At 37.3% G+C, this 18,343-nt stretch overlaps 1 protein-coding gene across 1 annotated transcript in view; it reads right to left on the reverse strand.

The window, feature by feature from the left end:
* LOC135711830 (uncharacterized) overlaps positions 1 to 18,343 on the reverse strand; it is a 175,292-nt gene that overhangs the window by 48,474 nt on the left and 108,475 nt on the right. The window contains exon 5 of the mRNA XM_065234782.1: positions 15,467 to 15,625. Coding sequence (XP_065090854.1) covers positions 15,467 to 15,625 — 159 coding nt within the window. The remainder of the gene's footprint in view (positions 1 to 15,466; positions 15,626 to 18,343) is intronic.

Here is an 18,343-nt window from a genome sequence, read left to right on the forward strand (position 1 = left end):
TGTTCTGAGGCATAACATCTCTGATCACGCCTTCCTTCGGATGAGAAGTAAAGCCGTTGGTCCCCGGTTCATGAGTTGATGGGTCGATAGGTAGGGTCCAGGTGTGGGAGCTGGCTTACTGGCACGTCGGTAGCATTGGGGCTCAGCACGGAAAACAAGATCGACAAAAAAAACAAACCAAAGGAAAAAAAAAAAAGAAAAATATGAAAATATTATAATTAAAAATTCTTTCTAAGACAACTTTAATTTTAATTTGAAAACAATATTATTAACCATAAATCGAAAAAGAAATAAAAAATACATTCCCTCGAATAAACCCTATATATTTTTATATTTAAGTATATTTCGAATTTATACTATTGCAGGCATAAACCGTTTTTGTACTAAGTTTTCATTCCCTCCCTTTATACCGACCTTTGGGTCAGTATACGGAGAGTTGCGATTTAGCGTAACTTTTGTACTATTCAGATTTCAATATTTTTTTAGTGTAGCAGAAAAGTGGTACAAAATCGATGATGACGTCAATCTCCATAAAGATTAATATGAAAAAAGTGGAGAACATTTATATTTTTGATTTTAATGAACAAAATTCGGTTCCGTGAAGCATCTAAATCTACACGGAACCGAATTTTGTTCCTGACTTCTTGTTTACATTACAGCTTCAGCAGAAACCGAAGTTAAGGATGCGGAAACCCACCTAGGCAAGTATCAAAAATAATTTCAACTACGTCACTCCGTCGTTTCTCGTGCCGATCTCCATATCATCCTCTCCCACACCCGATGTCGATAGAAAAACGAAAATCCGAAATGGATTCTGAAGCCATTCCGGATCCTTCAACGGAACACCAAACGTAGAAAGAGGCCGGTATGAGGACCAGCGTCAGAAATGACAAAACGACAAATATCACAAACTTTCACCGGTTGCGCTGAACAGAAACCCCCGAACACCCACTTCGACGAGCTCCGGATCCCGGACCAGGACCCTAATACCCACAGACCCTTGAAATCACACCCGAAAAATTGCAGGAATTTAGATGCCCTGTGTGCAGTCGGTCTGCAGATCTTTTTTTTCATTTATTTGCTTTACCCACATTCAAATACTAAAATAATTTCAAAATATGTATGTTTGTTTTAAACATCAAATGAATGTTTACAATAAACATATTTATTTTTGTTCACTATCAAGCAAAAATATTCACGTTTATTTTCAACACGGATATTTTTAAACTAAACGTGATATTATTTTTATTTTAAACATGGAAATCACATGACTTCTAACATGGAATACGTTTGAAATGAACCTAATTTATTTTGGTGGCCAAAACAAACTGAAATTACGTTTAAATTTACCTCAAATATTTTTGTTTCGACGATAGATTTTTCTGCGTGTATCTACTCGCATAGCGTTCCGTCTTTTTACAGGAAATGTACAAAATCTTCATCAATCTTTTATCTATATTTTCATTGTACACTCAAAAATAATATTATTCCAAGAATGATTAAATTTTATACATTTCATGTATAAACGTTGATTATACATCGGTTGGCTTAAAAAGTAATCTGGCCTTAGATTTTATTTTACACTAAAAAGTAATATAAGGGACAAAATCATCAACTGGCATAATCTTCGAGCAAAGTATGTGCTTGTTGCGTGTCGATCGGTCTCCAATTGCAACGAAAAAGTTTTGGTGTTTATTTAGGTGAAAAATATCATAGTGAAACAAAAACATGAAAGTTAGGATTTTCCGGTAAAAAACATTCTAAATAATTATTTCTCCAATCATAAAATGAATGTCTTAACTTTTATCATAACAACCTCACTTTATCCGATTTTGATAAATGCCTGTGTTTTTTTCGATTTTTCGATTTCGAAGGATTCGATTAAAAAAATCACGAAATTCCTTTGCTGAATGCAAATGACAACATGGGAAATGTTATGGAGGATGCCTAGGCTGTTTAACAACGCGAACAACGATGATTCGGTCTATTCCAGCTATAAATTTTGCCAACGCGTCTTGACGGCGATTTTAACAGGACAACGAAATATTTTTTATTTGTCATATTGGAAAATAAAGTTTATTAACGTGACGATTGTTTTCCTTATCAAACTAAAACAAATAACACTAATTTGAAAATGACAACAATCAAACACATTCTATGGATAATCAAACAGTAAGCAAACTATGCATACACTCACTTTATACTATTTTATGCATAAACAATTTTTGTACCAAGTTTGCATTCTCTCCCTTTATACCGACCTTTGCGTCGGTACGGAGAGTTGAGTTTTAGCGTAACTTTTATACTTTTTAGCTTTCAATATTTTTTTAGTGTACGTGCATCTCACGACAGTAAAACCGAGGGGCGATTCACTTGTGTATTTTCGATTCAGGCCAACGCATTGATGAACGTATTGAAGTATTTTTTATCGAATGAACGTGTATTTTGTGTAATAATGTATTTTTTTGTATTTTTTGAATATATGTATTTTTTTGTGTATTATAAAAATAAAAGTGTATTTTTATGCATTAATGTATTGGAAATCAGTTATAAGTGTATTCTGCCATTTCAGTGTTTATGTTTACCACTCGAACCGAGGATCAAACGCAATGAGCTGGATTACCGAGGTGAAGCAATCACTCACACAACCACTGTACGATACACGAAAGTACACGCAAGTAGTGACGTCACTACTTGCGTTTACGTTGATTTTTTGGTTTACTAATACAACCCTATTTCACGATCTGCGCCACCTCTCTCTGTACCTCATTGGATCAAACGGATCAAACTCACAATGTTGACGTTTTGTTTGACAAATGCACAACACACGCTAACTTTAAAATACCCACTGATGAGTAGAATTTCACCCATTTTAAAGAAAAGAGGCTTAACTCATTAACTCATTAGGAACTGTTCATTAACTACGTAGACAGTTTTTTTAGGTTTCTCCGCCCCCAAACCCTGCGTAGACAATTGTCCAGACAAAATTTTTAAAACTTGTATGGGCCGCGGATAATTGCCATACCCCCCCCCCCCTAAATTGTCTACGTAGTTTATGAACAGCCCCTTACCTCGCTCATTACGCATTAATAAGCATCTGTTACGCATTAATGAATAATCGTTACTTGTTTGTGGCTCACAACTACTCAAAATGTTTTTTTTATTTAATAAATGATTTAAGGCACTTTTCTTAAAAATGGGCGAAATTCTACTCATTAATGCATTGTTTTGTGATTCGAGCTCGGATTAAAATACAAAATAATAAATTTACGCATTTTGTTCGAATTCAGCATTTTGATTGTACATATTTTCGATTTTTTCGTCCAAATGACGAATTATCGTGTATTTTTATTATTCGTCGAATATTTTTGTATTTTTTTCCGAATTTTGTATTTTTTTGCATTTTTTTTAGTAATGACGAGTAATGATGAATTTTTGTGTATTTTTTTCATAAACGTATTTTCGATTCATTCTTGAGAGCAGTGAATTGCCCCTCGAGTAAAACAACATCTTCTCTACATCTTAGACAGAGTCGTCCTCATCGGGTAAAAAAGTACCAACAATTTTCACGCTATTCTAAAACTACTCATTTTTTACTTGAAAATCACTCAGTGACAAGTTGAAAAATAAATAACATTGACCTGAATCCGATCGATGTTACTCATTTGTCAACTTGTCTATCCCAACTTAGTTGAAGATGCTAATTTCAAGTAACAGACTGTAGTGGTAATTTTTATACGATAGATGGAGTAGATGAAAGCATAGAGTTGATAGTTCCGTTAGAGTACGGCAGTGTGAAGATTGCATATAGATATTAGAATAGCGAGCTAGGACAACTTTTAAGGAAGATACAAATCGGTTTTTTCATCTCTTTTTACCAAACTCCCCCTTTGGAGAGGGTTGATGAGGGGCGTCCCCCCCCCGCCACCACTGGCAAAAAGAGATGAAAACCGACCGCTCAAGTACCAACTGTGTGTTTGAAACAGTTCTACCGATTTTTTACCGCACTACGGTTGTTATGTAAAGGAAGACATCCAGTCGTAGGTTTGGAATTTTTTTTTGAGGTAAATTTAAACGTAATTTCAGTTTGTTTTGGCCACAAAAATAAACTAGGTTCATTTCAAACGTATTCCATGTTAGAAGTCATGTGATTTCCATGTTTAAAACAAGGGGTGGTCACTCTACACACTTGTTTTGCGCCAACTTTTTTTTCAGTGTACCTCAGTGTGCCGCAGCTGTACCGGCAGTGTCAAGAAGTCATTGAACTGGCTTTTGATTGCTTGTGAATAATGCCTTGTTTGGCAACCCGGTATTTGAACAGCTCTTATTTTTGTTTTTTTTCAATGTTTTCAAAAACGACACGGACTCCAGTTGGGACTACACACGGATGCATCCGTCTCCAAGGATGCCTGCAACGGACGACGGACGAGCACCGTTGCTACACGATCTTTTAATCTTCGGCGGAAGGCCGACCCCGCACAACGAACGTCAATCATTAGTCAACCAACCCTTCTGGGAGCCGGCGGAGGAAATGGATTTGCACCGAATTTTTCACCGCCCGAGTATCATCCGTCGGAAAACCAACACCGGCCGGAACACAGGTCGGACTGATGAAGGACGCACCGCTGACCCGAAACGGACCAGCCAATTTTCCAAGCTAAACTACTTGTCAGAGTCCACCAATCCGTACACCCTACAGGACAATTCGATCAGCTTCAAGGTCTACAGCACCTCCAAGAACAATCGCTTTCCAGGCCAGCAAAAATCGCATTCTCCACTTCTTCAATAACCCACCCGTATGCCGTCCGAGGATCTGCTGCTGACTGCATTCACCACCAAGGACTGCCACCCGTCGCAAGTGCGAATGTTCCCGCTGAAATCGGGAAGTTACTGCTCCAGATTGGTCGAGTTCCCGAGCGTAGCCCTGGCGGTGAACGTCATCATGAAGTGCAACCACAGCGCGGTGATCACAAATGCTCAAAACTCCCGTTCATTATGAAGCTGTGCTTCTCCAACTCCAAGAAGATGAACGGTGCGTGGAGTAACGAGAACACCGAAAACACGTTAGCTTTGAAAGAGCGGAAGCTTTTTTTCTGAGAAAGGAAAGGATTTTCCTTTTTCTGTGTAGTTAATGTTATGATTCGTAATTATAATTTCTTATTGTGTTAGTTGGAAATGCAAAAAGGAACGAGAGTAAAAATTTGTTGAACTATTTGAGATTTTGCCAAGACGGTCTTCCAACATTATATGTTGGATGATGGAATGGTTGATGTAGCAGCCACCGCCATGGATGTATTCAAGCAGTTCGAATGGTCGGATGGTATAGTTTTTGTTTGGTTGTTGACTTCCCGATTAAAACTCAAGCACCGCTTGTCGTGACCGGCCCAAGATTTCCAGCGTCGACCACGGCTATACAAATTAGCGATGCAGCTTCCACGGCTGCGGCTGATTCCAATGCTGCTGCTGCTGTTCCTTCTGCTGGTCCGTCTCCTCTAAAATTCGTCAAAAAAGACGGACCAGCAGCAGCATTGGAAGCAGCCGCAGCCGTGGGAGCTTCATCGCTAGTTGGTGTAACCATGGCCGGAAACCTCGGTCAGGTCAAGATACCGCTGTCAGCTGTTCTTCGTATGGGAGGAAATGTGGATGCGACTGCCGTCACGGGTGTAACGATTTTGAGAATCCATGGCGAGACTTGGTTGAGATTCACGGTTGTTTTGAAAATAATTCGACTAGGAGTGGCAACGTCAATAACAAATTTTGACACATGCACACTGCGCAGGCGCAGAAAAAGTTCAGTGTTGCCAGTAACTTAGAAGATCATAAAAATTGTAACCATGGGTGCCAAACAACGTCAATGACTGCACCCGGGTGTGCCCCAGTTTGATTTTGGCACACTGTGTAGAGTGACCAACCCCTTGGTACCATTTAAAGCGCAAGAGTGCGAGCAAGAGGGAAACAGATTAGTGAGAAAACAAGAAAACGTCCATTCATCCTTGTGTGCTAGATAGAGAAAGATGATTAAACGTCAAAAAGGTCTATACACCGACTCTACAAATACCATCTTCTACTATACACCTGTATACACGATAAGAAAAAAGTACCCAAAATTGAGTTCCTTTCACTCATCACGTGGCTTCCGTGGGGCTAGGTAAAATTAAGTTAAAGGAAAAAAACTCAATTTTGAGTAATCCTGATCATGAATCCACGTTGACCAAGTTGACAAAAAAATAATAAAACGGAGCAGACTAGAACCGAACCATGGACGTTGAGATAGGCCTTTTTAATAGAAACTAAACGATCGATTCAACCTCTGGTGGTGAATAGAAGAACGTCAAAAAGAGTGTTGTGAGCATAAATTTTTGCCTGAGACATAGGAAGCGGAACACTTTTTTACTTTTCCTGATAAATTGATTCATCTGAGATGCTACAAAACTTAAGCTACAGTTGGAAAATTTAATTCTGTAACGTTTTTGAAAAGATCCTGCTGGTGTTCAAGAATATTTTTGTTGAGAAAAATGGAAAATTAGAAAAGTGCCTTAGTGGTTATGATCACCGGATTTCTTGTGTGTGAATAGTTAAGGTGCAAATCAGTTCAGATTTGTGGAAAATCGTACAATAAGACAATTACCGATGGAAATTGGCAAGATTTTGAATGAAAAATGCTTTTATTTGCGTTGGGGAAAATACTTATTCTGATGTAAACAAACGGTTTGGTTGACATTTCTTCTCGAACTCGCGTGGCGCACTCTACGTTGGTGGTGCATTAAAAAGGCGTATTACGGGGCCCAAGTGTTGACCACTCGTCGAAACTGGTTAAATTTTAATCATTAATGAATAGAGACGTTTTTCTGAAAAGTGGTTAAATTGTATACACCCGAATGATTTAAAATTATTGTCTTTTATTTTCAATATCGTTTAGAGTCAGTTTCTTCACCTCTACTTAAGCCCTAAACCAGGTTTATCCTTATGGGTGAACCTGATTAAAGATTTCTGTGTAGGTAAAAAAATTGACTCTTATAAAATACCGAGGGGGACGACTCTATCTACGATGCAGGAAAGATTGTGTTTTGCTGTGGCTAGCTGCATGAACGCTGAGTAGATAGAAAGAAGATTGACGACGATTTTGAAGATTTCCTGCAAAAAGATGATGCGCGATGCAAGTAGATGCGAGAAATCAAAGAAGATTTTTCGAAGATTGATTCGCTAGTTGGAGATTTGTTAAGCATCTAGACTTGAGATTTAGATGTGTCGCCCCCCTCGTAAAATACAAACAAAAATTTTAATAAACTTTATTTCTTAAATAAAAATAAATATAACATTCGCGATAGGCGTGCCGCGTGCAAGAACATCAGTCGAAAGGACTGTGGAATGGTCACGTTCCATCAAGCCACATTTAATCTGAAGAAAAAAGTATTAACATTAAGTTTAATAAGTATTAATCAAGTTGATCAACCAACTTACCTAATGTTTATGCTCTGTTCCCCAGAGACAACACAAATCGTCACTCTAAACCAAAACTGTGACTACGACTGCCATCTTACACTGATCGTGAATGTAAACAAAGATATTTTTCAGCCAGTAATGAATAAAAGTCAGACACTTCCTGTGGTGAACGTTTTTCTCGGAAAGTGTCTAAATTTTATGCACTTTTCTGCTATAAATTTTAACCACTTTAAGACAGCTCGAAAAAGTTCTAAAAGTGGTTAAAAAATATTCACTAATGCATAGACTCGTTTTTCCGTGCGTCCAATGTCCAACGCAGCCCTGCTGTCAGCAACCATTTTGATGTTCGTCTAAATTTTCGGTCTTCGATCATTATGCTCGTCTCGTAGCTGCTTCATTTCCCCGCTTCGTGTCAACCGCGTTGGGTCATTCGATCACAAGTTTTGTTTTAACTTTTCATAAGTGTAATTAGTAATAAGTTAGTGTTTAAATTTTTGTTAAGTGATGCCTGCCAGTGAAGAGAAAAAAAAAACGGAGCCGGGAAGCTGTTCGGCAGTTCTTGCTGAAAAAAAACAGGTAAGACCGTGGCGCTCCCTAATTCCAATCAACGCCTAATTCCGTTCACGTAGGTTTAGCGTTCAACATCAAATCGATTTTTCGCGAAACAACAGCGATTTAGTTTTACTGATATTTCGTGACAAATCGGCTTGGTATTCAACGCTTAAACCCACGTGAATGGCGCTAGGCGCTGATTTTCCGCTGGTGCTCCGCCACCATTTTCAATTTGCCGGACAAAAAGGTATTTGACAAAATGGCGGTATTTGACCTATCTTGCCCCTATTAGAAAAATCCTAAGAGGAAGAGGAGACACAACAACAAGTTTGTTTCCTTTCACATACTTTTTTATGCGTCCATCGATTAAAAGATGCCAATTAATTCTTATAATAATGTCCAACATTGTTTATGATTTCTATTCTCTCTAGCATCACGAAACCGCTACTGATTTGTGGGAGCCCATCAAAGTTTTTTTCCGGTGGAGGAAGCAGACAAATTCGTGGAAACGCTAGTACGCTGTACCAGTCGGATAAAGCACCGTGCGCGCCCTCAATGCGAAAGGCAAATCCTTGTTTTGATTCCCAATGCGACCAATGAAGGGACCATATCCGCGAAAGGGCAACATACCTGCCATAATGCTCCATTGCAAAACCGAGCCCACCAAAAGCTTGCGAAGGAACATCATGAGCTGATAGAACGCTTACTTAAATCAGGAGTGCCTACGAAGGATATAAAGGGTCACGTTAAAGCAGTTATTGACGGAATTCCAAATAATCAACTGGACTTTGTGGTAAAATCAGCTCACCGCAGGATCTACGGCACCGGAAATTTGTCTATAGGTATGATCAAATGTATTGTCTTTTTTTTTTGTGTGTGTGAGGTGTGAAGGTTCATTTTCAAAAAGATGATTTTTGACCAATTAAAGAAAATGTTTAACTAATCTTTGAAATTAATGTTTAAATTGCAGGAATTAAAGGAAAATATATTTGGAAATTCAAAATCCTTTATTTTATGATGTCCAATTATTATAAATATTTTAGATTTTCAACACATCAACGCAAAATGATTTTTTAAAATTGTTGTAAGACATTATTCACATCACTCTACTCACTTATCCATCTTTCGGTCATAAAGTGTTGTTTTACTTGGATTATCAAACATATACACATAAATAGAGGACAACGGAAAACATTCTACATATTTACTAATTTCTACTCATTCTAGTAACAGTAGAATAATCTTAATTCACAGTGTTTCAGTTACATTCTGTACTAGAACATTTGAAGCTCTCGTGATGGCATCCTGGGAATAATCCAAGGGAGTCCGTTTTATTTTTATTTTTTCATTACAATTTCCTTTAGAACAAGGTCTTGTAAGGTTTAGCAGATGAGAGAACTGTGATTATATATAGACAATTAATGGTGGCATTTCTACTTGAAGAATAAATAATAAGAAACATTAGGAGTTTGCTGAAACTTCTGATTGTGGTGTCGTAAATTAAATGAATATTTCAATTTGACTCGAGCAGAATTCATTAATTTCTTATTTAATTAGGTGTTACATTAAAACTATTGGAATCGTGGATACACTTGTGATGATTTAATGGACTCGTCTTGTGATGTTTTATTGTTCGCCATAGATCGATGGTTTCAATTTGATGTTATTTTAATACTACAATGAACTGAACTTGACGTAATTTCACCCCAGTCATGGGGTGATCTGTCACCCATTATTCGGCGCCAGCATCGGTGTGAAATGTCTCGCTCAGATGGCATGGTTCCCTTGACGAAGGGCATTTCCACTTACGTTGTTTCTGGTTAGCCAAGGACAATTATTTGTCTGATGGGGTATGGGTCGTTTCTGGTTCCGGTTATTTTGTAGTGTTTGACGATGACGCTAACGAAATTGTCTCTACCGGAAAACGATAATATTTACACGAGTACCTGAGCACCCGTTTGATTAAGCAAGTTGATCTACGATAGATATGTTTTACTAATCGAGATTTTTTAAACAACGTGTTAGGTAGTGAGTTAGAAATATTCACAAACTCCCGTAACATCATATAGTTTCTGTTAGTAACCACAATCAGAAGGAACATCATGAGCAACTACCTTTGGTGCGTTTACCATAATAACTGTGGAAATACTTCTAGTCTTCGTCAGTTGACGAAATAAATCTGAATAAATACTTGAAATGCTCCAAAGGATGTAAAATTCCCAAAACTACGTTTTTTTCATCTACACGTCTAGACGAAACTTTGTGGAAACTTACCTGAATGTGTCCAGTCTCCCCTATGCTGACCGATGGGGTAAAATAGGTTAGCGCTCAGCGAGTATGTACCTATCTGAAATAGAATGAATTCAGTATACAAGGCCCTCATTGCCTGTATCATTTGAGTGAACACGATTTTTTGTTGTATTTGTCAATAGGTCGTATGAATAAAAACGTTTACTTTACTTTTCCCGTAAGAAAAGCACGGGAAAGTAAAGTAAACTCTTTTTATTCATACGGCCCAATGACAAACTAGCAAGAGTTGTCAAATAACCGTTGATATGTGCAGTCAGTCTAATGTCGTTTTCGTTTTTACGGTGTAGCTACATCGGCACTGCACCACCGTACACCGAACAATTTCAGGGTGCACCTTTGTTTACAAACAAATTATGTTAAGCGGTCTATGACTTGCGCTTATTGCTGCTTACACTACACCGGTGTAGTGTAGCAAAAACGAAAACGACATAAGCTAGCTAAGACAAACTCACAAGAGATGTCAAATGTGACAAGAAAAGAAACAAGTGAAGCATAAGGTGTGTGAAAACACAAGTGTGAATAGGAATCTTAATTTTTCATTCTTGATCGTCATCAATTCTTAATATCTTTGCGGAAGCCATAATCTTAAACCAGTTCTTTCATCTTAGACATCGGACATTAAATAATTAGGTAGCGGTTATTCATAAACTATGTAGATGCTTTGGGTAATAAGGAGGGGGTTATTACTTGTCTACTTGGGGTTATTACTGTTACTATTCCGGATGATCATGAAATTTTCTGAAACCTTGGCTGCTGGTTGACCAGGTATTCAAGATTTATCGATATTATTTTGAGCTTGATTCGCTGATTTTGTATGAAGTTTGAGCAATTTTAGTAAAACACCAAATTTTGGGGTATCCTTTGTGAAACTGCTATTTATTGAATACAATACATCAAACATGCTGAATTTTTGCTCATTTATAATCAAGACGTGGACCTTTCATATGGTTTTAGATTTACTGCAATCCGTTCAGTACGAAAAAAGTTTGTTTCATAATCTGATAAAAATGGCAAGGTGATATACTTTGGTCCGAAATTCACACGTTGCTTTTTTGCATATCACTTTATGATAATGAATAGATTTGAAGCCAAGTGCCCTGACCATCTAGGATGTTACAGTCTCATACTTCCTATATAGTCAGGATACATGACTTCAAACCTAATTATTATCATAAACGGTTGTGATAGAGATGATATACTTTTGTCTGCAGAATTAAAACCCTGATCGGACAAAAGTATATCACCTTATCATTTTTCTCAGATGGTACGTAATGGACGGATTCTAGTAAAACTAAAACCATATGAAAAGCCCATGTTTTGACTACAAATGAGCACAAATTAAGCTTGTTTAGTCTATTGTACTTCAAGAAATTGCAGTTTCAAAAAGGGTACACCGAGTAATTTTACTAAAATCGCTTAAGATTCATACTGAATTAGCCAATCAAGCTCAAAATTATACCGAGATAGTTACAGTTTTTTAAACTTTTTTGAAGAGAGAAAAAATCACGAGGTGATAAACTTTTGTCCTGTACTGTATATGTATGGTCAAACATATATTAATGCATATATTTATTTTCTTTCAGGTTTTTTTTTTGCAATCGTTGCACATTATTGTTGATTAACATATTGTTATTGATTTTTATTGAAACTCTGTAAAACACTGTGAATATAATTCGTTTTCTTACACTAGAATAGTGTTTTTGTTTTTGTTTTCTTTTTGGCTTATAATTCCGTCTAACCCGTCCTCGAATGTCCGTGATTCATGTTGGTTGTTAATTTTACCTTCGATTCGCCTGTCGGACCTGCATAGAGGTTGTCACGGACGGTAAGTATTGAAAAATCTTTTTCCACTAGAATAAGAGATGTTCAATTTTACTCACATTCATGGATTCTACTGAAAAAAGGTTTTTTTTTATGTGGATCACCTATGCTACCAAGGTGGAGAAAGAAGAAAAGGACTAAATAAATGCTGACTGAATAATACTGGATTGACATTCATCAGACAGATCAGAAAGAGTGACTTTTTTGTCTAAGAAGACAAAAAAAAAAATATTGTCAATTGAATATAATTTGTGGCCTTGCTTAGAAGTTATGTCAAATCTAGAAGATCATTTCAAAAGGTCCTATGTGGTTTGATCGATTATCTTTATCGACTTCCTCTGTTGATAACCACGGCTATGCAAACACATATCGTGATTGTTTGGCTCACAGTTTGTTAGCAGAAGCTATTATCATAAACTCAGACCGTTTAATGCTGCAGGGAATGCTTTTAAAGCTGAGTTATTAACAAAAGAGAAAAACGATGAAAAGAATCAATCAATGCAGATAGAGCTTTTTGAAATGTTTGTCTAGAAATGTCTCGGAATCATTTTATTAAGTCAAAAATAGAAATAGATGGCTTAATGCCCTAATGGTACATTTTTATTACTTAAGGAACATTTTCTTGATTTTAAGGAGCATTTTTCTATGGTTTTAATGCAATGTGTTTTATTAGTGGGTACTAATTTTTGTTGTGATGTTACAATGAATATTATTTAAGGATCATTTTATGATTTTTACTGTACATTTCCTGCTTTTAAGGGATATTTCCGCTTGGACATCTCAGCAAAATAGGGTTACCAAATGATAGAACCATAAGCTAGGAAATGGAAAACGGGGGGCTTCACAATGGAGCTAATAAATAATGTATTCTTGATTTGTTGCTATGGGCCAAAGTGATGTTGGTAAGGAAACATTTCAAATATTTATGGTACAAATTAGTGTGTTTCTCGGAAAAAAATATTTTACTTTACCGCACTTTTTTCCCCATTTAGTGATAACTTGTGCATTTTTACTGAACATTTCAGCTGATTTCATGGTACTTATTAACCTTCCTACAGCAGCTTTTCCGATGATATATGGTACAATTACACTTCAAAAAGGTGCAAAGCGGTGCATACTAAGGAGCATTTTCAATTGCTTAATGTACAGTTTTCTCTATTTTAGGGAGCGTATTTTAAATATTTACTGAGCATTTTAAGATTTTTAACGTATTTTGATCAATCATTTAAGGAGCAACCCGATGTATTTTAAGGAGATTTTTTTTACTTATTAAGGAACATCGTCATTGTTTAATGATTCATTTACCTTTTTACCATTCTATGTCTAGTAGGAGTTGGGCCGATTACTCGCGGCTTACTCGAGGTTAGAAGGGTACATTTTCGAAGGATAGGATCAGGGGAGGAGCTTGGGGTAGGGTTTCGTTGTCTCATCAGAGCGTTGTCGCCAGTATGAACGGTAGTGCTGTTCTAGCTTCGTCCGGAGTTCGACCGGCTATGGTGGGTGACCAGCGGGCGACGATGAGACTCATCGAGACGGGGGGACAAGACAAACAAAAACTAATACAGAGAGACAAAAGACAAAAGGAATTAAATTCTTATACTAGACATTTGAAGAAAAACATAAACGGACTGCATATAGCAGTGATAGAAAGTTACTGTCTTGAAAAAATGTATACTAGCACCATGAAGTGAGAAAATTCTGAACTACTGTCCATCAGCCAGAAGACCTTGACCTCCTGAACAATTTTGTCGTAACAGTAACTTTCTATCTGATCAGAATCTCGAGATAAAGCATATGCGAGAAGTGTACATATATACTAACACCACGTGGTGAGAAAATTCTTAACTACTGTTTACCAGCCAAAAAGTCTTGACCCCCTAAACAACTTTACCGAAGACAGCAACTTTCTAGCTGATCAAGATCTCGAGCTATTGAATATGGGAGAAAGACACGTATATACTAGCACCGCATAGTTAGAAAATTCTGAACTATTGTTACCCAAAAAAAAAAGATCTTGACCTCCTGAAAAACTTTTCCGAATACATTTACTTTCTATCTGGTCAGGATCAAGAGATATTTTATATGCAAGAGTTTCACATGTATAGTAGCGCCGTAAAGAGAAAAAACTCTGAACTACTGTCAACCTGCGAAAAAGCCTTGACCTCCTGAACAACTATGTCATAGACAGTACCTTTCTATCTGGTTGGGAACTCGAGATATTTTATATGAGAATTTCACGTGTATACTAGCGTCGCGGAGTGAGCAAATTCTGAACTTTTGAGCACCAAGCAATAGGCTTTGACCTCCTGAAAAACTTTGTGAATGACAGTAACTTTTTATCTGGTCAGGATCTCGAGATATATCACATGCGATAATTTCACATGTATACTAGCGCTACGTGGTGAGAAAATTGTGAACTACTGTCCTCCAGCGACAAGGCTATGATCTCCTGAACAACTTTGTCCGGGGGAGTAACTTTCTATCTGGTTAGGATCTCTATATATTCCATGTTGTAATCAATTAAGTCAAATCCCACGTGGTATGGTCACAGTTTACGCGGTTTCCATTTACATTTTCCCTATTATCCGCATTTTTTAGGTGTTAACTGTAATCAAAGTTTAGCTTGTTTAGATCAAAACAAGTTTTTTGAGGAATACTCGTTGGTTTCAGATCGATTGGTAACTCAGCAACAAAATGGCAATGGAAAACTCATGTGTGTTGTACAAAGTACAACAGCGCGAGTAACGTAGGGTTAAGGTCAGTTCCAATAACTTCAAGGTTATTGCGAGAATTTAAAGAAAGTCCAGAACTTTTAGGGAAGTCAAATCAGTGCCAACATTTCAAAGGGGCGTAATTGCTTTTGTAAACAATGACTTTAACCGTAAATTTCTCGCGAATGAAATCTTACCTCTACAAAATTACATTGCTTGCTAATAGAGGAAACATTCCTCTACCTGCTGGTGTAATTATTTTTCATGAGTGAGCTTTTATTCGCGAGAAATCGGCGACCTAAGCCATTGTTTACAAATGCAATTACGCCCCTTTGAAATGTTGGCACTGAAATGATCTCTAAGGGGGGCAACCCCGGCGTAGAGGTTAACATCTATACCTCTTACGCCAAAGTCACGAGTTCAAATTTCACCCCCGCACAAGAGCGTTAAAGTGACTATAATAATAATAAATTGCAAATATTTTACAGTAGTTTCGAAAGCTTCATGGAATTTCAAATCATGGATAGTTTAGTAAATTCTAGAAAATCTTTGAAATTTCTGGAATTTAAGGAAGCTTGATTGTTATTCTCCGGAATCCCTCTGAGGCCCTTTTTACTCAATATACCTACCTCTCCATCCGTTTTAGTTTTGAATCCACAACTGATTTGATGTAGGGGGAGAAGTAGCTCATCGATTCTTCCGGTTCGCTTCCTAGTATCGTGCTATAAGGTATCAGGCGATAACCAAGGTAGTTGATCGATAGCTCGATGACGTCATTTCGTTGGCGTCTGCAATGGAAAATTCTCATAGCAGGCGTTGACGATGGGACGTTGTCGAGTTGTTGAATAGCAACTATCGTGGTAACTCACCGATTACCTGTCGATCTGCCAAATTTGGAAAGACGTCTGCATTGAATTGTCTCATATAATAATCACAAGAAATTGCGAGTAGCTGAGTGGAATGGAGATAAGTTAAGCATTGGGTACAGGACCAAGTCTCCCCTGGGTGGTGCCAAAAGATGAGCGCAATAGAATCATCAAGTTGCCATAAGGCACGGAATGAGACTATTGCATGGCTGGGTAGTCAAAGTCTTCCATTCGTTAGTCATTTCAGGTGGATTAGAACAGGTTTAGGTTTAGGGTAGGCGTTGGCCAGATTTGGATTTTTCAGATGTAATCCTGGATAGGACCCTGTCATTGAACATCGCGTGAAAGTGGAACTTAATGAAGGCCTAAGTATTTTTTCGTAGTTTTTAGTTTTCGGATTTGAAAGATCGTCGGTTACAGTGGCCTGCTTACTGAGCAGAAAAACGCGGTCCCAGGTCCTTACATATCAAAGATAGTTATGGTAAAATCGCTTGTGTATCGTGTATTTTGCGATACTCGTTGTTGTCGTTGGTTCCGGGTTTGAATGGATACACAAATTTGAGCAACGGTATTATGTGATATGAGGGGCTCGGTGGCCTTAGCACAACCGGTTTTGCTTACTGAGTAGAACATCATGAGTCTAATCTCAGGCCCATCCACATTCAAGATTCGTCAATTGTTTTATTTGTTAATATGACTACATGGTAATAACAGCAACTCGGTGATTAAAAAGGTGCTCGTCTGCCTAGTGGCAAACGTTTTTGCTTACTGAGCAGAAGACCGTGGGTTTAGTCCCAAGCTCCTTCGCGTTATATGATCGTTAGGACATCAATTCAGCTTATCGTTTACCAAAACGAACCCTGCTGCAAACCCAACCCTCTTATCCAACATCCCAGTGATTCCTCGTGGAAGTGCAGAGGTGTTCTCGGCTTCCATCAAAGCGAGTGTCATGTCAACACAATCCTTCCCATTCCTTTCTTGACCTGTGTTCGGGCGCGGCCGGCGCTGGTATTGCCTAATTTAAGATCACCAGTTTTTACACATTGAGGATGATTGCTAGTCCCAAGCATCGTCTATTGGTTCTCTGTGTAAGTACAGCTGATCTGGCAGTAACAGAGTAGCAACCGTGGGCGGTCAATCAAGCTCAAGCTCAAGCTCAATCTGAATCCACAACTGATTTGATGTACTACGTGAGAGTTTCGGTTGAAAAAAAAAAAATTGTTTCGCCAGGGGTACATGATGTTGCTGTCAAATTGGAAATCTAAATATGCTCATTCTGAGAAAACTGCGTTTTAAGTTTTTAATTTCAAAAATAAAATATTTGGCAACACTGTACGACAACTTTACCACAAATTTATATTTAGATTCTCTGTCTAACTTTCTCATAAAACACTCTAAAATATAAATTGTGGCTTTATATAGATTTATATAGGGGAAATAGATGTAATGTTGGCCTAAATGTCCCTAATTTGGGCCCATATATTCAGCAATCGACTAAATTTTCAAATGCAACCAAAAATATCCATTAGTTCCGTCCCAATGACGCGTTCATCATCATCAATAGCAGATTTTTAGCGATGGGCCCAATCTTAGATCCATAGGCCAACATTAGAGCTATTTCCCCTATGATAAAAGAAAGTAGTTCTTTCTTGAAAATCACGAACAATAGAAAATGCTCACCTAGAACGATTGATTTGTTAATAAAAGTTAGACTAAAATAAACATTAAGTCAACCTTTTCCGATTTGCATGAGACTTTGCCATGTTATAGTCAATGATTCACATTTTTGCTAAGCTCGGCCATTTTGTATCTTGTAAAATTTGCAAAATGCCGTTTAATATTTTTTCTAAAAATCGTAGCACGTAAAGTGCACTACTATCAAAATGACGTTTGACAAGAAATTGTAAAGAAAAACTTTGTTTTGTTGGGAAATATAAACAAAACAATCTTTTAAGTTATTCACAGCAACAATAACAAAACGAATATTAATACCCAAATATATCAATATGTCTTTCCCCGATTTTTGTAAATTTTGTTTAAAAAAGCTGTTGAAAAATGAAATATTTTGAAATGTTAAACACAAATTAACAAAAATCGTAGAAAAGAGCTTTTAGTTATACATTTAAATACTTTGTTAAAAAGTTAATACATTTAAAAAAAAATCAGTTAAAAAATAATCAGAATAGCGTTCAATAATTTCACAAAATGTTCTTCTTCTACGATTTTTGTCAGTTTTCAAATGTCCATGGGATTCCTCAATTCAAAAATTTACATTTTTAGCAGTTTTTTTTTGTATGAAAATTCAAATATTGGGCAAGTTCGTTTTGAGACATTTGAGTTTAAACATTTATTTTTATTTTTAGTTGGCATCTTAATTCTGTTTTTATTAATTCCCCATATTTCAAGAACTCTATAAACTTACCTGTATTTGAAACAAACTTGGCAGCCCTGACACTTCTCGTATCATAACCCTCATCCACGACAAGCTGCTAAGTTCGAGATTGATCGCCAGTCTTTTGTGTGCTAATGGCCATCACCACAGTTGATCGTCAGCGAGCTTTGGTCTGCCTTTGGAAGGCCCTCGAGTCCACCACCAGTCAGTTGGCTGGTCGCTGCCGAAAAGAGTGTCTGATTTCATCG

Source organism: Ochlerotatus camptorhynchus, unplaced genomic scaffold (assembly GCF_037179485.1).
Source record: "Ochlerotatus camptorhynchus isolate MF236.1 unplaced genomic scaffold, CSIRO-AGI_Acam_v1.1 ptg000443l, whole genome shotgun sequence".
Classification (NCBI taxonomy): Eukaryota; Metazoa; Arthropoda; class Insecta; order Diptera; family Culicidae; genus Ochlerotatus; species Ochlerotatus camptorhynchus.